This window comes from Sinohyriopsis cumingii, unplaced genomic scaffold (genome assembly GCF_028554795.1).
Source record: "Sinohyriopsis cumingii isolate HCF-2022 unplaced genomic scaffold, ASM2855479v2 utg001554l, whole genome shotgun sequence".
Lineage (NCBI taxonomy): Eukaryota > Metazoa > Mollusca > Bivalvia > Unionida > Unionidae > Sinohyriopsis > Sinohyriopsis cumingii.
The window spans coordinates 742,619-768,960 of NW_028316017.1; the positions used below are offsets into that span (position 1 = coordinate 742,619).

General features: G+C 33.6%; 2 protein-coding genes across 2 annotated transcripts in view; both read left to right on the plus strand.

Annotated features, from left to right (window-relative positions):
- Positions 1–466, plus strand: part of LOC149771957 (mucin-like protein) — a 52,419-nt gene extending 51,953 nt beyond the window's left edge. The window contains exon 22 of the mRNA XM_089948054.1: positions 309–466. Coding sequence (XP_089804180.1) covers positions 309–466 — 158 coding nt within the window. The remainder of the gene's footprint in view (positions 1–308) is intronic.
- Positions 467–1,272: 806 nt separating this feature from the next.
- LOC149771958 (uncharacterized) overlaps positions 1,273–26,342 on the plus strand; it is a 51,001-nt gene continuing 25,931 nt past the window's right edge. The window contains exons 1-14 of the mRNA XM_089948047.1: positions 1,273–1,401; positions 2,125–2,241; positions 2,919–3,173; positions 3,589–3,717; positions 7,903–8,028; positions 11,498–11,623; positions 13,407–13,538; positions 14,245–14,499; positions 15,127–15,246; positions 15,566–15,691; positions 19,214–19,345; positions 21,942–22,058; positions 24,445–24,702; positions 26,030–26,164. Of these exons, the coding sequence (XP_089804173.1) occupies positions 1,290–1,401; positions 2,125–2,241; positions 2,919–3,173; positions 3,589–3,717; positions 7,903–8,028; positions 11,498–11,623; positions 13,407–13,538; positions 14,245–14,499; positions 15,127–15,246; positions 15,566–15,691; positions 19,214–19,345; positions 21,942–22,058; positions 24,445–24,702; positions 26,030–26,164 (2,140 nt within the window). The 5' untranslated portion in view covers positions 1,273–1,289. The remainder of the gene's footprint in view (positions 1,402–2,124; positions 2,242–2,918; positions 3,174–3,588; positions 3,718–7,902; positions 8,029–11,497; positions 11,624–13,406; positions 13,539–14,244; positions 14,500–15,126; positions 15,247–15,565; positions 15,692–19,213; positions 19,346–21,941; positions 22,059–24,444; positions 24,703–26,029; positions 26,165–26,342) is intronic.

The following is a 26,342-nucleotide window of genomic DNA, read 5'->3' on the forward strand; positions in this document are numbered from 1 at the left end:
GAGCTATCCTTGCAGTATGAGATTCCGGATGTACCATTTTATTATAACAAAATGATTTAATTATAGCAGCAGAGGGGCGCATGACCTCAAGTTGATTCATTTTTTTTTTTTTGTAATCTCGCGAGTTTTCTAATTAACCGGAATTCTCAAGCAAATATTCAGCTCGAAAGAAGCCTTATTTCGGTTTTTGGACGCTCCCAAAGTCGATCTGTTCGCCCCCTCTGCTGCTATTTGCCTTAGATGCTTAAACGATGTTAGCAAAGCGAATTGCTATACATTTGGTTTCTTTAACACTTCGATCATTTCAGATATCGATGAATGCAGCGAAGCATCAAGTAATTGCGACCAGATTTGCACAAACACATTTGGAGGCTATAACTGCAGTTGCTATGGGGGTTTTACGTACAATTCCACGTCACAACAATGTTTGTCAGGCAAGAACATTTTCAAGAAATTTTTTAAATAGCCTTGTTTATGAAATATGTCTGTAACTTTTCATCATAAACAATGGAACAAAAGGGAACTATAGTCATGCAATCACCTATAAACGTCATCTTGGAGAGGATCTTTAGAAACCAGTGAGCAAAATGTATTGCATTTGTTTAAATAAAACGAAATCAACAGCGCAAAGGCTGAATATGAATAGAATGAGGCAGCAATGTTTAGCTTGATATCAACAAATCATAACTGTAGAAGTATGTTTGATACTGTTAGATAAATGTTTAAATTACTAATAAAACTGATATAATATTTCTCTCACTGTCATAGTAAAGGTATACTTAGTTTCCGAAATCCATAACCTTTATTATAAATTTATTTTTATTTACAATCAAGCGACCATTTTCCGGGTCGAGAACATGGAGCTGTCTAGATATTGAAACCTCTTATCATTCTTGCACCATTTTTGGAACAAAATTATTTGTGTGAGAAATTTGTATTGTTTTGTTTTGAATATTGACCCGTATACCAGTAAAGAACCGTTGTGTCTATGTGTTCTCAAATATAAATACATTAGATAATAAATACAACCATGTGATACGTACAGAAAAAAGATTACACATTTGAAACATTGTGAAAGATTGTTTTACCGTTTATGAAGTGAATACAAATCATTATTGACGTCACATCTTTATATTTTTGGGGTTATATATTGTACTGTTATCGAATTCTTTCAAACTATGTTCGAGAAATTATTGCCCCATTTCGTTTGTTAAAGTGTTGCCTTTCTTTTTGCTTTTAACCGGTCTAAACCTGATTTTAAATCTACAGTGACAGTATCAAGTGCATGTATGCAGCTGAATTGTACCCTTGCCACTGGATGTGCGACTAATAACGACGGAAATGCAACGTGCTTCTGTAAAATAGGATATCATCTAGCTGAAGATGGTGTCCATTGTACAGGTAATATTACCCAAACATCTCAATGTTTAAATCTTTTCCCTTTAATTTTTCAGTGAAATCTTTGCCATTTTCAGATTGTTGAGTACGATCAAGGCAATAATTAGATAGAAATACATATAAGTTTGAGGTAGACACATATAACTGTAATACAAGGATAATGCGACGAATAGTATTGATACACGCAAAGACGAAGAGATCCTAAAAGTCATAAAGTGTTGAACATTTCGAAGCCCGCTGAGAGAGAGAGAGAGAGAGAGAGAGAGAGAGAGTTTAAATAATTGACACATCATTCTGATATAGAATAGATTCAACGTATTACATTGCTAATCTTATATGGCCATATCTATATAATCTTTAAAACGTATAGCTGATATGTATTCTACCTGGCCATTTCTATAGATCTTTAATAGGTATAGCTGATATGTATTCTACCTTTCCATTTCTATATAATCTTTAAAACGTATAGCTGATTTGTATTTTACCAGGCCATTTCTAGAAAATCTTTGCAAGTTATAGCTGATATGTATTTTATATGGCCATTTCTATGGAATCTTTAAAAAGTTTAGCTGATATTTATTTTACCTGGCCAATACAATCGAAAAAAGTTATAACATAATTAATAGCGCTAGATTGCATATAATACAAATAAAATATGTTGTGCCACATATAAATCAATAGGTGTATAGTCTTTAATTAGAACAATCAGTTAAATATTTGTTTCAGATGATGACGAATGCACTCAAAATGCCTGTCAACAAGTATGCCATAATACAAACGGTAGTTATCAGTGTTCCTGTTATGCCGGATATAAACTGGATTCAGACAAGAAAACGTGCAAGCGTAAGTCCAAGAAAAAGGAAGAGTAAAGTTATCTTTTATACTACAGATCGTGTTGCTTAATAGAAACATAAAGCTATATGACGTGTTATATCCATATTCAGTTGTAATCTAATTGATAATGAATGCATATACTTACAACACTATTTTAATATTGAAAATAACTAACGTTTCATTTATCAGGATCACGGACGAAAACGGCATTCCCATTCCTGTTGTTTATCCGTAAATTGAAGAATTAAACAGCACCATAGAGAATGATATATAAGATTTAAATTATTTACTTATGATTAAAACGTCATAATGTGCATTTTTAAAATTATCGTTGGTATGTTCCACGTTTTCTTCACATCATATATAAGTTATTGAAACACGGAGAGAACATAGACCCTTATCACCAATAAAAGTCTTCCTTATAATTTATAGATCCAACATGTTGGAAATTTCTTAATCAATACGAAATATAGTCATTTTTCTAATGCAAATATCTTTACTGAGTTCATAATTTTGTGTCTTCATTGTTTATTCAGAACGTTACCAAGTTATACTTATTAATCTTATTTATTTTCAGAAGTGCAACATTTCTATTGCATTCCCACATGAACCAAATAATATAAGCGAATGTAGTAATACAATAAATAGAAGTATTACAACTTAGTCACTTAAATTTAATTTTACAGCATGTGACATTTTGACGTTTGGAGAAAGCTGTAGCCAAACGTGTCAATGTGGACAGGGAGTCGAAAGATGCGACCCGGTTAAAGGTTGTGTCTGTAAGGCGGGTTGGACAGGATCAACATGTGAAGCGGATGTTAACGAATGCAACGAGCCTAACGTGTGTGCAAACGTTTTCAAGGTCTGTGTTAATACCAATGGATCGTACGCATGCAATTGTGTGGATGGTTACATCGAAGATGAAAATGGAACTTGCATAGGTTAGTAGTGTTATGTTGTTATTCAATGAAAAATTAGCATTAGTTTCATAGTCACCTATCAGTAACAATATATGAATAAACCACTCGGAAGACGCAATTTTTATAAGGTGAATCAATTTTTGCATACAATCACATGAATATAAACTCAGATTCGATAAATAAAAAAACTCCATTTGCTTCGATAAAAGTGTTCCAAATTGTTATTAGAATCTTCAAACTACAGTGAATACGAATGAAAATGAAGTGTGATCAGTTCATTTATAGTTTGCTCACTGTAAAGCCCTAATATTATTTGCAATTGGATAAACAGTAATAAGGAAACACAAAGTTACAGAGTAATGAAGAAAAACGAAGATATACACACATACACGATGCCGTCTATTCATCATGCCTACTACCTACTTTATTTTTTCAGACGTTAACGAATGCCTGGATCCAATTTTAAATTTGTGTCAACAAATCTGCGTAAACACTCCAGGCGCATTTTACTGTAGCTGCAATACTGGCTTCACGATCCATGCGGAAAACAAAACCAATTGTATAGGTAATTTGAGAAACAATAATTAAAAACAATATAGGTAGGAATTTGCGTTCGTAATTAACAACGGCTGATTGTAGCGGTTTTCCGGAAACCTTATCAGTTAAGTACGGTCAGGTTTGTATCATAAAATCTAACAAATTAACCATGTATTCTGGTTGCTCGTTGTTTTCTTCTTTTTCAGACCCCCCCCCCACTTAGCCAAAAAAAAATTAAAGGTGTTTTATGTGTAAGTGTTTCCCCCACAGATTTGTTGTTTGTTTTATTTATAAATAGAATTTAGGTCAATAATTTATTTAGATTAAATTTCTGATGGGGTATTTTTTAAATCTCTAGTGTTATCAAAAGGGTTGTTCTTCCGAGTAGGTTTCAGTCACCTAACTCGAAATCCCTTCCCTTGACTCTTAGTAGACCTTGGCTAGAGGTCACATATATCCCATGTGTGCTATTTGTGTATATGCTATATTGTATGTGTGCTATATATAGTTTTCGTGTAGGGATAGCCAGTTATTGCAAGATCGTCCCCAGCTGTCTTACGATCCATGTGATAATTGTATCAAAATTTAGCTTTATGTTAATTCAAGTAGTTAATTTTGAAGTTTCCCCCTGCTCAGTTTCCAACTCTCCATCTTCCTCCCTTAACACTTCAAATCTATTTTGGGTTATAGTTGGTCCCCTTAGTGGGGTAGTCATTCTCCCTACTTTATTTGGGGTTAAGAACTGCGCCCATTCTGGGGTCTTTGGTAATTCCTCCCCTATTTCTGATTGACTAAAATCAGGTAGGTTGCGGGTGCGTTATTTTCACCTTCCTGTCTTATTTGTTGAATGAGCTTAATACTATCTTCTTGCAAAGCTGTTTCTAATGATCGAGCCTTTGAGTTTTGAGTGTTATAGGCCAATTTTTCCGCGTACGTCTGTGGCCTAGTGTTAGCCAAGACATAAAAGAATGTGTGGACTCTTTTGGCTTCTTGTCTTGACACTGATACGATCCTTACACCGGTTTTAACTGTTTGAAAACCGTATACCGTTGTCATTTTGCTTGGGGTTTTTTTGTTGTTTTTTTTACAGGTATTCTAAATTTCTCCTGTAATTTGTCAATTATTTCTCTAGTACTAATTTCAAGAGGGAGTCCAGATACGAAAACATCAATCGTTTTGGCCTCAACCACTCGTATGATTGGTTCTGTTTCAGATACCTTGACTTTCAACCCTTTTACTTCTATTTCATTTGTTTTGATTAGAGGGGTGTTATTCTTATGGTATAAAATGTGCTTATTCCTACCCCCATTTTGTAGCCCCTCTATTTCATGGATTTCATAACCTTGCACTTTCAGTGCTGTTAATACTTCTGCCTGTCTTGGGCAATTTTCAATATCTCCAAAATCAAGTGTTTGGCAGCCTTCCATGTGAAATGCTACCAGCCTTTGGCACCCTTCGGCTCCCTCTGGCATATTATTGAAGTAGGTTCTCAATTTGGTGCCTATTTGGCGCACTTCCAACTGTTCACGCTCTATGGCGTTTGTTGCCATTGCAGTAGTGATTGGTAAATTATTGTCACTCTGTTCTATCTAAACTATCAGTAAGTAGGTCTCACACCAATGTATATATATAAGTGTTGTGTTAACAAAATCAATATCCAGCTACAAAGAACATCTAACTCTCCCCTAATCAAAGACTAGGTAAGAAATCAAAAACATAAAGTCAAAACGAGAATCCAAAAGAAGAGAAAGGCATCCCCTTATAGGCACAAAAGGAAAATTAGCTAATTAAATATATAAAAAAAGAATAATGAAAAAGAAAGGGAAAATAAAAGTGTGAGAGCTGTAAGAAGTGCACTTACAAACTCTCGGTGGACTTTCTTGTTGTTTGCTTTGTACGGGCCATTGCCGACGATAAAACAACAGACTTTACTTTTGAAGAACCAGTATCAGAATCGTTGTTTCCTTCCAGCATTAAAACCAACAATTAAAGACTTGCATTGGTCTGAATGCTGTTTAATAAGACGGAATATGTCTTTGTTATTTTCAATTAGTACTGATAGAAATTAATATATATGGGTTCGTTTTTAAATAAAAAAAATATTTAATAAACATATTATACTCCAACAAAAATAAATCATGTATAGAAAGGCCGAAAGAGGTCTCATTATTTCTTTAACCAATTTGTATACAAACAAGGGTACCGGGTGGCCAAGTGGTGTAAATCAGTTACTTTTACCGATCTCGCCTCTATCCGCGTGTGTTCATTGTGGGTACGTTAGAAAACTTGCCAGTAGTTTTCAGTGAGTCGGTGGTTCTTCCCGGGGTTTGCCCGGGTACTTCCTTCTCTATACTGGCCGCCATGCATAGCCTATCGTGTGCTGAAAAATGGCGTTAAACTCACAAGAACGACTATGGATACAATTTTACTTTAGGATTAAACCCCTCAGTGTCTCTCTTTTTTTTCTGATATTAAAAAGGACTTCAGTTTCGTGCAAACCTTGGCAAAGGTTAGGCGCGCCATCACTGACTATCACCGGTCAAACGTATGAAACAAACTTAAGAAACAATCATATTTGTTTACCTTTTAATAAAGAATGATCTTCTGTTGATTCCTGAAAACATAAAGAAACTGTTAAATACGCAACTGATCTGGAAAATAAACCCTTGGAATAATATATCTGGTAACATTATACAAATGGTTTGGAATAAATCATGATGTATTTGAGAGATATGTATTTATTAGCGCTTAATGGCTGATCAGCACAATAGTGGCTATATGGTGCAAATTTTAAAAAAAGTTCTAAAAATGTAAAAGTGAAGAAACTGCACACAGACTTTAGGAAAATAAACTAAGTAAATGTACACATGAATTGCAGCAGAATAAGATATAAATGGTAAAGATGTTAAAATTCTGTAAAAGGTATGTAACATATAAATATCAAAGATATGCTATATAAACCGCAAAACCCCCGAAAAGTTCATGACTTTCTCTGGCTGAACATCATCATACATTTTCTTCGCTGAGTTCGCAAGCAAATACGTCTGTCTGAAAGGTGGATGTTGACACACTTGACAAGAATATATTCCTATGTTAGTGGACACTAGCAGGGTAGGCCCTCTGGTTAAAGTTCACGCTTTAGGACTTAAGAATGAATCAGGTATGTGTCTGGTACGCGACTGGCACTTTACCACCTCATCTCTGCTATATATTGTTTCTATACGAGGGATCCCATTATTTTTGACGTTCTAAAGCTTATGTGTGGAATTTTCATTCCACATATTTTGTTACGTATGACGAACATGTTGATTTATATCATATTTAAAGTTAGCATATGGAATATTCCGTCTGAAAACATGTGATTGCACGGCAGTTTGGGCAGCTTTATCTGCTCTTTCAAAACCATTAATACCAGTGTGACCATGTATCCGAGAGACGTCATAATTAAATTAATAGATGAAAATACTGTTACGTCATCGCTACTAAATTTAGCAACAGAAGTTTTAGGATATTGTCTGACAAAATATAGTCATAAAATCTTAAAACGCATTAATCATGGACCAAGGTATTTTATCCACTTCAGACAGAAAAGATCGGGTCAAACGATGAAATACTCGGTGTCTTTGTTTAAGTCTATGCTAGACAGACATAAGGTAAATACAACTCAGCAAACGTTATTATATATTTTTAAATGATAGCTTTTAAAATAGTATATTATTGTATTATCTACGAAGTTAATTTTGTAAAAAATATGCATGAAAGGTAATAACTTTATTGGCAACTATGTCGTCCTTTGCTTGACGAAAGTAAAATACAGTCTTATGATCAATTATGCCATTGATGATTCACGAGTCTGAAGATTGAAATCAGTAAATTAATTACTGCTTACATTAAAGGCAAAACGATGGGTTATATCATCATGCGACTGCCACGAAAACTTAATGTTTTACATTCATGTATCCATTCGTTCGTGCTGTTGTGTCGATTGAAACATTTACCTTGATACAATGTGTTTGTATTTTGGGTAACTGATCCAAATTACAAAATACTTTACTCATACAGACAGTGTAACTATTTCTCTTTGCTGAGTGTCGTTAATTATAGTTTTAATTAGTTTTACAATGCGTTTTCATTTGAGTTTAAATATATTATCAAGTTTATAACATTTTAAAGATAATTAGCATTTGTTTAATTATTTTCAAATATTTTTCAGATATTGACGAATGTTCTAATGGTCAATCGGGATGTCAGCATATATGTAGGAACACAGCAGGAAAGTTTTCTTGTGATTGTTATTATGGCTATTTTCTTGCTGCGGACAGGAAAACATGCGATCAAGGCAAGCTATATTATGTGGCATTTATGTGACATGCTTTCAAGAGTATTTTTCTCTGTGTTGATACTCGATTCTAGGGGAGAAAGAGACGTACAAGTCGTTGTGACAGGTCAAACTTAATTGTTTATCTCACACTTATTTGTGTAAAGAATGAAACTCTTGTATGGTATCTTCCAACACGTATGTGGAGGTTTTCATCATTGCCTAAGCAAGCATAAAGGATTTTGGTGACCTTGACACTATTTGTCACAATAACAAAAGAGAACAAAATAAATTTAAGTTTTGTTGACTTTACATGCAAAACAACATTCTGTTTACAACTGTACAACGAATTTCTTGATTAATGAAAAGTACGTCAAGGCATTCCTTTAAAGTACCCTCCTTGCGCCTCTACACACTTTCTCGATCCGATTATTCAATTTTGTACGTGCCAATTTTGTATTCACTTTTTGCATAGATGAGAAAAACGTTTTGTTTTTCGTTTTTTATTTTACCTCGAAAAACGCGTTTTTTTACGTTTTTTATTTTTTTGCGGTTTTTATATTTGGTGCTTCCATTTTTTTTATTATCGGCCATACAGGTTATTATGTGGAGGAAACCATAGAGTGGTCAGATCAGTTAGATGGTGATAACAACATTGAGTGAAAAAATTTCAATGTTATCTGGACTACGATTTAAAACTTTTGACATTTTTTCATATTTGTATCACTGAAACTTTAAAACTGGTATGTAACGTGTAAATAAGTAAAATATTGATTTTTGTGTTGCCTAAAAACTACTGGAACGTTTTTTCTTATTTATTGAGAAAAAAATGCGTTTTTTTACGTTTTTTATTTTAATTTTACCGTTTTTAACATAAATGACTTTTTGTATGTTCTTCGTACACTTGAAAACTGCACTCCAACTGCATAGAAGCTTTCAAATCGTCTGCCCCTTTGACAGTAGGATTCAAGCAAAACTCTCTTCTGGCTAAATCATGCCTGTGTGGAGGTTTTGGCAAAGATTGGATGTTGTGCTCCTTCAGAAATTTTGTCATGACGGCCGATATTTGCGTATGTGCGTTATCGTGGAGTAGATGGATACCTCTGGTAGCAGTGCACGGACAGGTAGTATAACACGGCGTTTGGCAACAGTTTGGAGGCACAAAATGTCCATTAACACTAGCAGAGTTAGGATGAGGCACGTGGACGACCGAGCCATTTGGATCGAAAATAATACGTATAAAACTCTATTGACAGCCAGTGTGTGTTGGTCTCTGCTTGTTTTCTCCTATTGAAACTTTATTATTTCTATTAAGAAGGTAAATCCTTGTTTAATCACCAGCGACAATCTCATTCAAACGTCATTGGTCATTCTTTTCATTCTCGGTGAGTGGCTTTCTGGTAATTTCTACCCGAGTCTGATTTTCATCAGTGTCAACAAATGAGGGTCTCATCTTACACAAACACATCTGAGCTTCAAAGGATTTTTCAACATATTAAAACCAGCTGACATATTAATACATATGATAAAAACCCAGCTAACATATTAATATCTATGATAATGAAAATATCTTCCACTGTGTATCGATTATCTTGATCAGTTGACCTTTCCATAGCAGCCGATTCGTCCTCGCCAATCGCATATAGCGGTTTTCCAAATCGTGGGTCTTTTTCCTTGGATTCGGGTCCAGCTTGAAAGCGACGAAACAACTTAGAAATTGTACATGACAGAGAATTACATCCATAAAATGTATTCAAGTCTGCCTTGATATTATTCAGCGAGTGTCGTAAGAGCGCTCGGATTTTACAGTCTTTCCACTGAACAGAGTAACATCATTGTTCTTCATCTCCGGTATTGTTTAAGTCTCTGTTGTTCCTCTGTGTTACGTCACACGTAGAGTTCTGCAGGTGTCCCGCATACTGTACATGCAGCCCCATATAATTTTATGGAACGTTATTTTCACCTGCGATTAAATTTATTGACAGGTTCATTGAAACAGAAAAGTTATAACCAAATATTCAAAACTTTTCAAACAGCCCTTGTAAGTTTTTGGCTTTTGGTACTTTTCATCACATTTGAAAGGTACGAAAATATCTTTTCATATTATGGACCACCTTTTGTTTGAAGTACATTCTAAAGTAATTCAAAATCATCAAGTTCTACGACCGCCTATTTAAAATGACAAAGAAACACAATTTGAAGATTCTCATAAACATATTTAATTTCCATGACTTTTGTGCTCTTTGAAAAGTTGCAAGGAATACATTTAATTTAACTGTTTCTGCATATAAGCATAACAACAAAAAAACTCTTCTTGTTATTGACTAGAATGTTTCTTTTCTTGAATATGCTGACCTAACGTATACTCGGAGACAAAGTTTAGTTTATATGTTAAATTGTACTTGCCTTGCGAATTAATGAGTTATTATTAATAACATGCCTGAAGCAACCACTTCAGTACTAATTTAGAAATAAATACGCAACAGTAAACCATTGGATAATCTTGTCCCAACTTAATAAAACCCTACAGCTCAATATCTATTAAAAGACAAACCGACAGCCAACACTGAGATAACTGGGACTCACAGTCTCCTCCTTTTCCTCTAGACCTTACATGTCAGAAAGGATCAGACATTAGGTTTTCCAAGTTATCGCCAATTTCCCCTTAACCATCTAGCTGGCTCATTGTAGGTTTACACACCTTCACCATCAGACAAATTGAGTGGGTTTACTCAACCTCGCCAGACCCATTCGCCATCAATACAATACTCGTAAGCGTGCTTCTAATCTTTAGAATGATCCATTCAATGGTTGTGTGGATTTCAAATGTACACCAGGAGACTCTTTAAGATGCAGTGAAGACTACAGCAGCCGATGGCCGCAAATAGAGCGAATTCACATGGGCTATGCAACGAGAAAAAACATGTCCTCATTTGTTCTTTGGTAGTTATTTTGTTTATGTCATCGCTGTGCTTATCACACTCTATAAGCTATATGTCTCTGCTACATTATCCTTTGTCTCAACTAAGTGACACATCACTAGACTATGTCTGCGTGCATTCTTTATTTATAATGCCTGTACTGCTCACATAAATCATATCGAACACTGTTTCATTACGGATATACTTAATCACACTTGGAAGAGTCCATGTTTTAGTAGGAGCAGGAATCTTGTTACCAAATTCAAATGTTAGTAATTGTTTTTTAAATATGTGTACAATTTGAACATTATTCACTAGAAACGGAATGTGAATCAACCGACAGTTTAGGTGCAACAGTACTTTCACCGTGTTCTTACATGGTAAGTAATGACACACTTGTTTATCTCCAATAACCGTTGCAACTCTCTGCTTGTAAGTGTTTCCCATTCATTTAAAAACTGGTATCATTATATGTTTACAGAATTAGAAAGTCAAACCTTGTTGTTAATTTTATTTACATTTCTGGTCTATATTCGACCAATAATTTTCAAGTTTTCTGTATATTTCAGTTGAGGATCCATGTTCTACATATTCCAACCTGAATTGCTCCCATATTTGCTTACTAATAGAAAATACAACTTTATGCTCTTGTAATCAAGGATTTGAGTTAATGGCAGACCAACAAACTTGCAGAGGTAATTTTTATTTCTAGCTATGTAAATTGACTTATTATGAGACAGAGTAACTTTGGGAATCTTCATATTGTATAAGTTTTATTATTACGCGTATGGTTAGCTTGCTTTGCATGGTATATAGAGATGTGACGTTTAAGGAAACAAGCATTGTATCTGGCAGTAATGGTTCGCTTGCTTTGTATTTTGCGAGGTAATCTGTCCTGTCTTGAAGATAGGAGTGGTCATTTGTGGACATGTGGTTTTATGAAATGATTCAAATATTCTGATATCCTTTATGTGGAATTCCCTTTACCGGAGATTATAGGTCTGCCCGGGATTCCTTGTTTGTTGACTTTATGTAGAGGATAAAGTCTTCATGCTCTCTGGTTTTCTGAGCTTAAGTAGTCTTTCGTTTGCTGTTTTATGAGTCCGATTTGGCGAGCCTCGTCAATACTATTTGCAGTAGTTTTTGCATAATCCATTGTTGGATCTTGGTCTAGTTATAATAGATTTTGGAGTCAGTGAATTGTCTATTTGCTTCATTTATCTAGTCTTCCCTATTCATAACAACCACAGCGGAGCCCTTATCTTCAGGTTTGATTATAATGTCTGTTCTGTTTTTCAATGAATGTCAGGCAGTTTTTTCATTTTTGTTCACGTTGGAAGATCTGCTTGTATAACTGATGTATTGGGGCGTGTTATTTTCATCTTTCAAAGGCTTCTAGATTCGTAATTGAGCTTTTTAGTGGGGTCCAACTACTTTTTATTCAGAACATGGGTCAGTCACGGCTGTTATTTTCCTCTGATTCAGTTTTTGGCTGCAGGGCAAAATGGTCCCAGAGTCTCAGTCGGCAGCTTAACTCTCCAGTGTCCTTTTGCAGCTTAACTCTGTCGTATGCCTTTGGACGGGGTAGAAACTCTTTTAAAAAATCTCTTTCTGTCTCTGTAAGTTGTACCGTTGACATATTAACCACTGTGAAGGAATATTTTCTGTGGATTGTTAACAATATTCCCTTTTAAGAGGCTTTTTCTCTTATTTTAGGAGAATTTTCATCAGTTAAACGTTCTTCAGGACAGTGGTTTAGTTTCAGGTTATGACATTTGAGTTTTCTTTTTCTGACTTGGTTTTGCTTTACAGAAAGTCCTTGTTGATACTTTGTTTAATTTAGAGTAAAACGTTTATAATTTTTCATGTGTAGAAACTGAAGTTAACTCGTTTTAGTTTTTCGATGGCTGCTGATTTCACTAGATATTGATGGATTAAATCTACTGTAAGGAGGGCTGTGAGTTTTATGGACGCATAGTTGGTTATTCTACTTCATCTTTTATTGAATCGTTTTGAGATATTGCCAGTAATATGGGGATTGACATGAATTTGAAGACCTTTCGTAACTGTGTTTCTTGGAAACACTTTAAGAATTATAATGGTGCTTAAGACGAAGTAAGGCGTTGGTTTCGTTGTGTTGCACATGTTCACTTAGTGAAAATAGTTACTATTGAATATACATTAATGTAAAAACCAAATTATAATTAGCTATATAAGTTTTCGAATGCAGTGTATTCACACTGCGTGTATAATTGTCAATGTCTGACCTTTTTATGTGCACAAAATAGAACAATTTGGATAATGCAATTAAAATTCCTTTTGAATTGGCAGACATAATTGCAAATGTTTGATTATATGGCTAAGAAAACTAATATCGTGGTAAATATTTTCTTCTCATTTCCTTATGAAACGGACAAACAAGCAAAAAATGAAATTCGTATATATCAGCCAGTATATTTCCATATCATTTTCTTACAGATATAGATGAATGTTCGAATGCTGCTTTAAATAAGTGTACCCAGAAAAATAACTGCCTGAATACAAATGGTGGATATCTCTGCTCTTGTAGCTTGGGATTTAGACTCGACAATGATGGACGAACATGTATTGGTAAGTTTTTCCCTCTATCATTATTGTTTTTATCTGCATAAAATTTTTCTTAAGCCATCCGATTTAAGTACATAAGTACTAGCTATGTATGTGCACATGGACTAGAATTCCACGCCTGCATAACTAATTATCTCTCAATTAACATACTAATTCCATCCACCAACCCTCCCACCTATCTTCTGTGCCTATGTACCTACCTTCCTCTATCTCGAACGCTATCTTAAAATTCTTTAGCGAAGTGTAAATTAAATAGGCGCTTGTTTCCTTTCATAAAAGCTAAAAATTAACTTACTATGTATATGTTTTGATCTTTAGAATAGGTATGAACTGGATGAATTGGATGCGATCTGTCATGTGACTTGAATACAAATAAACGGTGTGATTGTATTAAGCCAGCGTAGTGGATATCATCTGTACCCACAATAATTATGATTTGCCTGTACTCTCGTTAAAATGGATCATTAAAGTTTTACCCATGCTTATATTATGTGAATCATCGCTCAAGAAAGATCAGAGGAAAAATATTCTGGCACGATGATCCATCTTTGACCCAAAACCTCAATGAATTGATGAAGAACATGACCAAAGATACCGGAATTTGCTTTTTAAATTCATTTGTTTTTAGATTTACAATTTAAATCAATAGATATCTCGTGTAAAATTATTCCACCGCATGTTTCCTATCTCACTATTCATTTTTCTTCAGAGTGTGGCGGTTATCACTATGGCCTTAATTGCTCCATTCCTTGCAACTGTGGTGTTGGTGCAGAGAGCTGTAACCCAGTCAAAGGGTGCATATGTGCAGAGGGTTGGGGAGGTGAAACTTGCAGTTTTGATAAAAATGAATGCAGCGTCATACCAAGCCCGTGCTTGGTGCAAAATTCAGTATGCATAAACACAAATGGCGCATATATTTGTTCCTGTAAACCCGGATATAAAAATTCAACCAGTTCTTGCCAAGGTAATTCGTTCTCCTCTCTCTCTCTCTCTCTCTCTCTCTCTCTCTCTCTCTCTCTCAACGTTTGCATTTGACAAAAATAGAATTTTCTCCAAACAGTTGTGATAATGTGCAAAGGAATATATTATGGTTTGAATGAGGCGTACATAACGTTACATCCGTAAGATATATGCTCTTGCAGTGGTGTCTACATATCTTCGTCGAATGTTATATTTACTTTGATTGCAATAAAAAGTAAACGATCTACAGGGTATTTTTAATGCAACGTATACAAACGAGTTTTGGGCCCACTCAGCAAAAGTATATTGTTCACCTTGATCTGAGCTACTGTCTCCAATTTGGGTCAATAAAAGACGTTCCATATTATAGGTATTTTCTACCTGTTTTATTATTCTTCTTATTAGATGCACATTTTTTGTATAATGATTCCTCCAGTTGCTGTTACAGCCATGCTATCTTTTATTTACATTTTCCCAAATGTCAACCACATATATGCTATATTTTATATACATTTTATGTTTATTTTCCAGAGATATCAACCACATATGTGCTATTTTTTATTTACATTTTATGTACATTTTCCCTAGATGTCAACCACGTGTATGATATATTTTACTTACATTTTCCCAGATGTCAACGAATGCGAAGACCCTCTATTCAATGAGTGTGCACAAGTCTGTATCAATACAGATGGATCTTATACATGCGATTGCCAGTCAGGTTTCATTAAAGATGGATACCAATGTATAGGTAAATAATTCTTGAAAGTTTTGATTGTAAATCTATTAAGACCCAGATTTTAATTTTATCACTCCAATATTAGACAAGCATTCGTTACATTTAAGATGTACTCTGAAACAAGATTATACTTTCAGAAAAATTCAGAAATAACAGCTATCATTTTCCTTCAAAGGTTGTTTTAAGAAACAGGCACAAGAAAAGTAATTGTTACCAAGAGTTGTTAGCAACCATGTGAGAAGCAATATATATATATATATATATATATATATATATATATATATATATATATATATATATATATATATATATATATATATCTTCATCATAGATATCGATGAATGCTCCGGACCGAAGAACAACTGTACACATTCTTGTCAAAATACTCCAGGGGGCTACAGATGTACATGCAACGAGGGATTCAAGTTAAGTGTCGCAGATAAGCGCACATGCATACGTAAGTATTATTTTTAGATGTAGATTTATACAAAAGTAATGTTACAACTATTCAACGTTGATGTCACAGAAATGTTACGAAATTATTTACTGAAAGTTTGTTATATTTTTGCCATTAAACTAAAGAAAAGAATTGGAATAACATTAATACCCCTTTATAGGTCAATTCTGACTGAAAATAACATTGAACCTGATCTGCCATGTCATACTGTGCTTTTAAATTAAAGTCTAGTTTGTTTGATTTACTGATTATTCCTAGGAAAGTGGATAGACGTAGTTATGCCTCTACTTCATGATATGGCAGTTTGCAGTTGGACTCGATTTATAAGCAACGTATTCACACTAAGAGCAAAACAACTATGGTGGCGCTCCACAGTTTCGTATTTTGCATAGAGATTTTAAAGAAAAAGAATTTCCCCGTCTTTCCTCACTGGTTATACTGGCTATTTAAAAAAGACCTTGTATATCTTAGGTATAATTCAAAGAACCTTTGCTTCCATTTATTTTGGTGTATGATTGATGGGTGTACTATGGGTTATAGAGTATACAGCTTGCCTTACTTCAGATGTGCACCTTTGAAAAAAGTGCTACCTCTACTTGGTCATTTTCACTTCCTGAACTTCAGAGGTAAATTGTATAAAAAAGAGCCGATAACTTTTTTTACATTTGATATATTTGGTAATTCATTCACTGCACTTTCCAGAAGCTGGTATTGTCTAGTCTGGCAAAATTCATTTTCCCTATTTTAATAGCTGCTATGTATAGTGTACTTTAGACTAATTCAGGCTGATTTTTTAACACAAGGGAGCAGTCATTTTAGTTAGCAGTGTGCCTAAATCATGTAAAATTTCCAAAAGTACAATATCCAAAGAAATATCATCCACATTACATTAATGTAGCATAGAGGTATGCCAACATTCTCTCCATTGTGCATGTTTTAAATGCGAACTACTTCACCTTACATACGCCACTCTCTCAAAAGTACATATTAACTGATGAACGCCCCTATTGTAGTTCTGCATGGTTCTTTTGTGATTTCCATCAAAAGATGAAAACATTGCGATCGTGTATCATTCCTAACGTTACTAATATTTAAGAATATTTATATCTTGTGTCAGCAGCATCCAAATGCGAAATATATACGAAGACAAGTGACGATAAAAATATTGAATAGAAGAGTTTCTCAGTTGATGATAATCTGAGTTAATGCGGATATTTCTTGCTGATGAAAACATGGCTTAAGGCGTAAGCGTAATGTATATTTACTAAAAATGACGGTGGATTATTATAGCCGAACATCCTGATTATTGGACATACATGATCCTTACACTCTGATGAAAAATTAAATTAATACACAGGCGATGAGGATATATATATATTGTACTCGTGATCCCATCTCTGATGCCACTCGAGTGAGTGTGAACTGCATCAAAACAAACGAGCAAGTCGGCCGTCTTTTACAAAATTAAATTTTTTTCCTGAATGTAACTTTAATTGGCCGTTCGACGTATTTGTAGCGAGAACATGAGAAAACACTTAAGGAAAAATCAGTGTAGCTTTTTGTGAGAAACATGCTTTTTTATAAAAAATTAATTGTTTAAAGATAAACACACACACACACACACACACACACACACACACACACATATATATATATATATATATATATATATATATATATATATATATATATATATATACTAGTGTGAAATCAACATGGGGATAACGAAATAAAATTGTTTGAAAGGAAACATTGTCTCAAGAAAACATACGAATAATAGGGTGACCATCGTCTTTGTTGATTTGATTGATTAATTGATTGATTGATTGACAAAGTTGTACAAATGCATATTAATAAACGATGTCAACTATACCGCAACTCTATATCCTTATTTTAAATGAAATCTCACTCGGTTAAATAAATAAATGAATAAAAATGCATGTTATCAGAAACAGTGACAAGCCTGCTGAGGTGGCAAAACTTGGCATATAAAGAGTAACTTTGTCAACAATGACATTTATTGAAACAAGTATCAAAAATTGACTTAGTGAGTTAAGCAGGTTATCATTTCATGTTTAATACACTTAAATATATGTGACCAACGTGGAATGTTAACCGTCTTTGCTGTCAGGCAAAAGGTGTCTACCTTTAACTTCGTTCTCGATATGTTCCTAACGCAGGAGATAATGCCAAGGATGCTTAGATTCAAGATTGTCCAAAGGGTCTATTAACAGGTCGGGACATTCTTTCCAAGAACGCAGCTCGGCATAAGTTGCAATTCATTACGTGATGTATTCATGTGTTGTAGTGGAATGGACATCAATGCATCACGTGATGCATTCCAGTTTCTGATTGCTATCCTCAGAATTGAAATGTTTCTTTGGAATGGCTGGATAACGATGTAACATTGGTGAAATTTCTGTGAGATCATTTTGTAAGATTTACTGACTTATTTTATTTATTTTATATTGTTTTCTTTAAAATGTGATATGTTAAAACTGTTATTTCAGCTGAAATGTTCGTGTCATATACTTATTTTTGATATAGGTCTTAATTTGAAAGTTAACAAGAGCATCTGAAGAAAATGTATTTAAAATCATGCACATTGCACCTGATTATCAGACAATGCATTTTAACTTCCAAACATGTATATAATAACGAATCTGTAAAACATTAAAAGTTCTCTATTAACCAGATCAAAGTGCATTGTGGTTATTCTATCATCAATCTGAATATAATTTTATCACGAGAAATTTTGTTAGGTTCTAGATGTAGTCGCTTGACTTGTCAATGAGGGCAGATGTGGAAAATTGCTTTCCCCGTACTGTTATTTTGATGTTTCATGAAAAGTTGGCACAAAACAAGTTTCTAAAGGTATAAATGAATTGCATTTGAAACATTTAGGAATAAAAATAAGTATTTCTATAAAATGTTACTCATATACACTGGATATTTAGTTAACAAGTGTCTAATATGAAGTATGAAAATTACGCACTCAGTTAGCTGATGGTCAAGAAGTACTTTTGTCCCGTTAAATGGATTTGTTAAGTAGACATACCTTGAAACTGGTGAGTGAAATTTATGACAAATACAAAGGCTTCACTTAAAGTTGTTCTCTTGATGATACATATGCATACAGATTTTTATACCAAATAGTGAATTCAGATAGAAATTCAATATTTGATGACAATGCAAAGATGCCTTTTAATGTTTTGAACACAGGGTAAAAACGCTGATAATAGATCGAAAATCTTTGGCAACTTAGATATACTAAACAGATATGCTATGATCTTAGTAATTTTCAGCAAAAAGAAAGAGTGGTTTGTTCTCAGAAAGAGTATGATAACAGTAGGTTTGTCAATTAGCTTGCGTAGCATACAGCATGATGGCAAGTTTTGGTTAGGTTTATCAAAAACAAACTTTTATTTTTAACCAGACTGACTTTTTTAAAATAGTTTTTAATTTTCTCCAACTAGCATGCATTCATTTTCCTGCATATCAGTATAAAAATCAAATTTCCAGCTGCTTCGGTCTGCAATGCTGATAGCGAAGCTTTATGTCACAACAAAAGATCTCTATGTTTCGAAATGTCAGGAGTCTCAGAGTGTTACTGCGACAAGGGATATGCTTTTACCGTCAATGATACTTGTGAAGGTAAGTTTAAATTTCTAATGATTAATTTAAGAGTAGCAAGGAAGAATAAGCCAATCAACATTACTAAATTTTTCTACGTGCTTGACTTTAATATCATATTAAACTGGAATTACCTCTTTTGCTTAGTTTCTCTAAATATAATTTCAACGATGTCACTTTAAGTACTTGGTCTGTTTGCAATTGTTACAGTATCACTTTCCAGTTTGGCAATAATGCTGTAAGACTTGTTTACCGTTGCTGCGTTTTCAAAATTATCTCTCAAATTTGATAGAATATTTTTTCTTCATATATATATATATATATATATATATATATATATATATATATATATATATATATATATATATGTATGAATCTTCGCTCTTAAACCTTTTTTAAAACTTACTCTCTCAGAAATTAAGTCACGAAGAAATCCATTCTTTCTCTAGAGTTTACCCTTTTTATGTGACTGATTTTAAAAACAATTTTATAGTTGAAGAGTTTTCATTTTGTATTTCATTGTAATCATAAACGTCTTGAGGACAATGTGTACTTGAATGTGTACTTGAATAAAAAATAGAGAGGAGCTTGTATATCTATCCATTGGTCTTCCTGGAAAGCATTCTCAATGTCTTCGATTTCACTTGCTTTATACACACTGATATAATTTCATACCGTTTGTCAAACAAATTTTAAACATTGCGTCTTACTATTGTGCCTGCAGGAAAATCTATAAGGCAAGATGGAGCAAAAGTTTCAGGATAACGAAGATTTTGTTTCCGTTGAGCTAATGTGCCGTTGGGGTTTGATACAGATTGCTTGCCAGCCTTGTTTGCATATTATTGATACTCCAAAAACGAGTGAAATATTCCAAAGTTTCTTGCACAATACTGTAGATATTCAATTGTGATGAATGACACGAACGTGATAATGGTAAATGACTAACAAGAAAATCGAAGCTTCCTTGTATAAAAAGCAAGGGTATTGCAGAGCATTTATAACTTGTATAAATGTTGTAATAATTGAAAGACAAGAAAATACTTTGGTTACTTCCATTAATCCAATTGGATGCGGTAAGAATTCAAATGCTACACGAGTAGCAGATGGTGCACTACACAAACATGGTTAATTGCTTTTCGCAATATGTATCACGCCTATTTAGGTAAATATCAATAATAATAATAATAATAATAACATGCATTATATTATCGTTATCATCATTCATCATCATTATCATCGTCAAACATCAGATGTTTAGATACGGAATACTTTCTTTTAGTTCAAAAGCCTTAATTATATAAATAACTAAATTATGTATAATTCTTATACTTTTTATTTCATTGTTCAGTAAATTGAAATATGTGTTGCCTTTTCCAAAAGCACTTATCTATACAAATAATCTTTAATTTTTTTTATAAGTTAAAGGTAAAATGAAAATCTTCCCGTTGTTGATTCATACGGTCCTAGACTCTTACAATATCCAATATATGCGATGATATTCGCAATTGAAACTTTGAAATGTTAACAATATTATGATGCCCACCGGCTGAAATGATCTAATGGTAATGTGGAAAGCAGTTCTATTAAAACTCCGTAACCTTTCCATCAAATTTTTGAATACAGTTACGAGTCCAAATCTTTTGCTTGAAAGTTCTAAGTTCTTTCCCATAAACATGACGTTGTAAACACATTTATCCTATTTATTGTTGTTTCTCTTCCACATTAAAGCTTCTTTTTATAAACTGTTGAACTATATGAAATCTTTTTACATGATCGGGTTAGTTTACTTAATATCTCTTGCCATTTATTGGCATTGTTACACTTAATTTTGTAAAACTAGCTATAAACCTGTCCTAATTACTCGACTGAATGCTGACAGAAACAGTCAGAAGTAATGTATTTCATTTCTATAGCACGATGGATAAACATTTTCAAAACAGTACGCATAATAGGCCGACATATCGCCAGTCATGAAAACACGGAGGTGGTATCCCGTGTGTCCAAAATTAATATTATTTTGAACAGAATATTCTGGTGACAATTGCCTCTTTTCAAATGGTAAGCATTGCAGTATTTTACTGTTGTCAATAGGTCGAATTTGGTAAGCGTTTTGCTTCATCATTGGAGACGGAAACAACATTGTAGTTATGAGAATTTGAGTTACATAAATCTAATATATCTACTTCAGAGCAAGTAGATTAGTAAGAATTACTTGATGTATTTGTTATTTTTATTTTACTCTTTTGTCCGTGCCATATGTACCGATTGACCTGTTGTTTTACAAGCATTACTGTTTCTCTCATGATATTAACAGAAGATATTGATTATTACTGCATTTTTAAGCATTTCCAAAATTAAGGAAATCATTTTGTGAATCACGTACGAGTTCATCAAGCGCATATCGGTCATCTGATTAAGTAAGTTGATGTATCATTTTAAAATCAGAACAAAAACTTGCTCCAAAAGGTCCGATTATTTTTTTATTTGATTGATGACTTGTAAGTCTTCAGTCAGAAATGAAATTGTCAAATCCCCTCGTGTACATATGCCAAATAGACGTTATCTATAGCAAGTCAATCACTGTTTGAAGTTTCAAGATGTACATTTCATTTCAAAGATATCAACGAGTGTGGAAACGATCCTTGCGATGACATATGTGTCAACACTCTTGGAAGTTACATCTGCAGATGCTCGACTGGAAAGGTTGTGGCAAGTGACGATACCACTTGTGTTGGTAAGACGACGGTATTCTCTGTTGCTTTAACTATACCCACAAACGGTCATTGTGTAGGCAAACACAAGTTCTTACTTATTGGTAGAACACATTAAAAGAAATAGAGGCAGATAGTTTTATTTCCCTTTAACTGTGTAGAATGGATTAACTGTTATGCATTTATCAATGAAAATGATAATTGCAACTTTTTAGGCATGTGTGATAGTATCCAAATAGGAATCCAGACGTAATTTTTCTTTCGTTTTTTCCCATTTCAGAATTAATATTAAATTACGTATCTTTATAGAATTATTGTACACCTTTTGTAATGATTGTAAATTTTATAGTAACAGACTTTAGAAGTATCAAAGTTTAAATTATTTTTTTGTTCAATTTGATAAATGAAAATTCAAAAGATGCACCATAGATTGATGGTTCTTTTTAAATTGCAGAATACGTTTATATTGATATATTTTCGATATATTTTCAATTGTCTGCAAATAAGACATAAAATTATAAACTTCAGTTCCAAAAAAGGACTAAGCTGCTGTATGCATAATGAAAGTGCCGCTGAGAAATAGAAATGACCAAAAGCCTTGTAGGCAAAATACTTTAAAGCGGTCTTAACTCTATCAGTTTTTATTTATACTTGTGGTAATGTATTTGTATCTTTTATGAAGTAAAAACAAAAGCGTTGTTCATATTAACTTTGAGAAGTAGAAATAAAACAAAGCATACAAGGCAAAGGTACTTAAAGCGACTTCAGCCCAATCAAACCACTTATTGAGAATGTATTTCCGACCCGCACGAATAACACTATGTGACCAAATATTGTAAATGTATTACTCAAGTTTATCCATTATACACTTGTACAAAAAGCAAGGCAGCAGACAATCCTTCTACAACCTTCAGGCTATCTCCTTCCATTCAATATGCGTAACATAACTCGCCTGTAAACAGTTAAATCGCCAATCATCAAGGGTTCAAGGTGGTAATAAGCAACGCGTCAAACATTCTCTTCAGTCATCATTGAAACACTTCAGCAATTACCATGAGTCTTGGCAAGATCTATCCTGGATCGCTCCACCTGGCACAGTCTCATCCATGCTAGGGCGTTAGACTTAGAACGGTCGAGAATTGCAGACTCAATGTAAGAAGCGCGGGCTTCATAAATCTTATAAATACAGCACGTCATCTATCGATCAAGCAAACCCATGCGACACCTCCCGTGAAGTGCGCCATAGACAGTTCAGAGCACAAACTGGCCTGATCAGCCGGTCAACCAAATTACTTATGATGTGATTGTCATATTCGAACTGGAAAGTCCATTTTCATAGTCGAGGATGTAAATATGACTTATTTTTTTAATTTCTTTTGTAGATGGGTTGGATTGTTTGACTGTATACTCTCCTTTGATTTGTACCAACAGACCATGAATATTTCGTTTCGAAATATTTCTGCTGTGAATTTCTATTGTTTTGAATTACTAGTGATACAGTTTATACTTCCCTTATGTTTTAATCAAATGTTATCATTTTATTTTATTTAATAATTCCATCAAATTATCATTTTGCTCTTTTCTGTGCAAATAGATTGTTGTTTTTACTTGATTTGTGTACATGAAACACACCTAAATACGGTATTTGCACATGCAAAAAGAAGCAGCGATGTATAAAATATTTTCCCAAAGCGTAAAAATTAATAAAATGGATGTGTACAGGTAGGTTTCGTGTAATCAATATATAGCATCATGTCTGTTTCAGTAAGTGTGATATAAAACAATCAAAAACATAGCTATTTAGCTTTGAACGATCTTAAAGACAATTCTCATTACTATATATGCCTCCCAGCACGCAATGTAGAGTTGGAATATGCTCATACTATCACTGTCACGTGTACTTTTTGGGTCTTTTTGACATGTAAAGCGACAAACTTTCAACACGCTGCATTAATATGAATGATTTAGCACCATGTCTGCATATTTTGTATCACATGTCTAAGGAAACTGTTGATAAATATCAAAATAAATTGTGAATCAGACTCTGTCATGAGTTGAAAAAATAATTAAAAAAGTGAATTATTGCGCCATAATTTTTTTTTACATAAATAGCTTATAAAAATTTCAAAATTAATAGTTTTATTCGAATAGATTGACATAGGAACCTTATGGTAGGAATGCCATCCTATTTTAATTTTCCCGCTTGAAGCCTCATTCAGCGAGGCTCAAGATGTCTGATGTACTGGTGGGCTATTAAGTAAGAGGAATGATTTTGTACTTAGACGAACTTTGGAGAAACATGATCACAAACATTGCGAGCAGATAATTTGTTTACAGCTAAAGGCTAAATTTAGTTATCTTGTATTTTAGAGTGCCATTTCTAACATGTAATATCGATGTATATTTCAGATTGCCCCGATGGAACTTACGGTGAGGGGTGCAATAACATTTGTGCTTGCAATGTATCAAACTCGGATCCCTGTAGTAAAGACACAGGTAAATGTCTCTGCCATTTGGGTTGGTCAGGATCTGCCTGTGATATTGACATTAATGAGTGCTTGAATAATTCGCTCTGTCCACCTAATTCCATGTGTCATAACAACATTGGATCATATGTCTGCACATGCAATGCTGGATTCATGATGACGTCTTCTGGATATTGTCAAGGTAAGTTGTTTAGTGAAACTAAAGACAACACTCATATTTTAAGTAATTGCGCACCAGATTTTAATCGCTTACATTTGACCGATTTGTTCAAAGATCCTGCAATATCTTGATTAGCTGAAAATTGTGTTTGTTATATTTGTTGACTCGTTGTTCTTATTGTTCTGTTCCACTTTCAAGAAATTTGTTTTGTGGGTAGTTATAATTTTTGACGAAGAATATTTATGACTTCCTCTGGTCTCCTTGGTGAAACAAACAGTGTTTGTATTGAAATATTACTGTGACTGTTGCATCATCCTGATTTTCTGAAAAATAATGTCGTATTTGTGCTGTCCAATATTTAGGGTCTTATTAAGGAAGTTTTATCTTGGGAAATTCAGTCCATGTGATAATGAAATAAACAACTATCAATGTGGTTTTGAGCAAACACGATATGTATAATATTGATTTAAGTAAGATTTAGTTAACATGGATTGTTTCTTGTGGGTGTGTCAGGTTTATCACATACAAAACATATACAAAAATATGATTTCTCTCTGTTATGCTATATATCGCCCACCCACACACACACACACACTCTCTCTCTCTCTCTCTCTCTCTCTCTCTCTATCTCTCTCTCCGATATTAGACAATTAACAACAACTAAATGTTTTTGTTCAAAATATTTATTCCATGGAAGAGAGATGGAATAAAATTCAATCTTCAGAATTATAGAAAATTATAAATTATATTATTTCTAAAATAACACATCTGGTGCACCAGCCGCCATGGTACCTTTCCTGTTTCCAACAACATCCTCAACATATTTCAGACAACCTAAGAAACTGTTGGAGAAGACATCACACATTTTGCTAGGAAATTATCACCAAATTAAAAGCAAGCATTCCATAAAATGGGTCAAATGAAAAGCAAAACATTACATAAAATGGGGCAATCGAGTTGACATTAAAACAAGATTTCTAATTGAAACCGTTAGGAAAGAAAGTTTGATAGAAGTTATTCTCCAGATGCTACAATCTTTTCGTCGTCTCTGTTAACTTGTTTTCCAGTGTATCCTTCCATCAATACTTCTGTTTTTATATGTTTAACATCAGTGTAGGTATGACTATATTTAAGTATATAAGTATATGTGTAAACAAGCCTGTTGTTGATAAGAGTCTTTTGTTCTTCTTTGCATATTAGTTAAGTGGTTGGGTAGATTAAATAATTTTAAAATTGATGACAACTTACATGAGCGAACAAGCCCATACAGATGATATTACACGATAAACGATTTTATATATATATATATATATATATATATATATATATATATATATATAACTTTCAGAATGTGACAGTAAGCATTACGGTATCGACTGTAGTTCTGATTGCACGTGCATCACCTGGAATACCGAACAATGCAACAAGGAAAATGGTACGTGTAGATGCCTTAATGGATGGACGGGTCAATCATGCGAGAAAGGTATTTAAATTCATCACATTCAAACAATCTAATCATTCATCATATTGCAGAGTTAAAGAACTCTTCTAAAAATAGAATTGGTAGATGATAAAAATAGTAAATATATGTGACAAAATATGACTTATACTCTCATTGATATCAAATCCATGAGATTACTTGACAAAGTATGACTAGTATG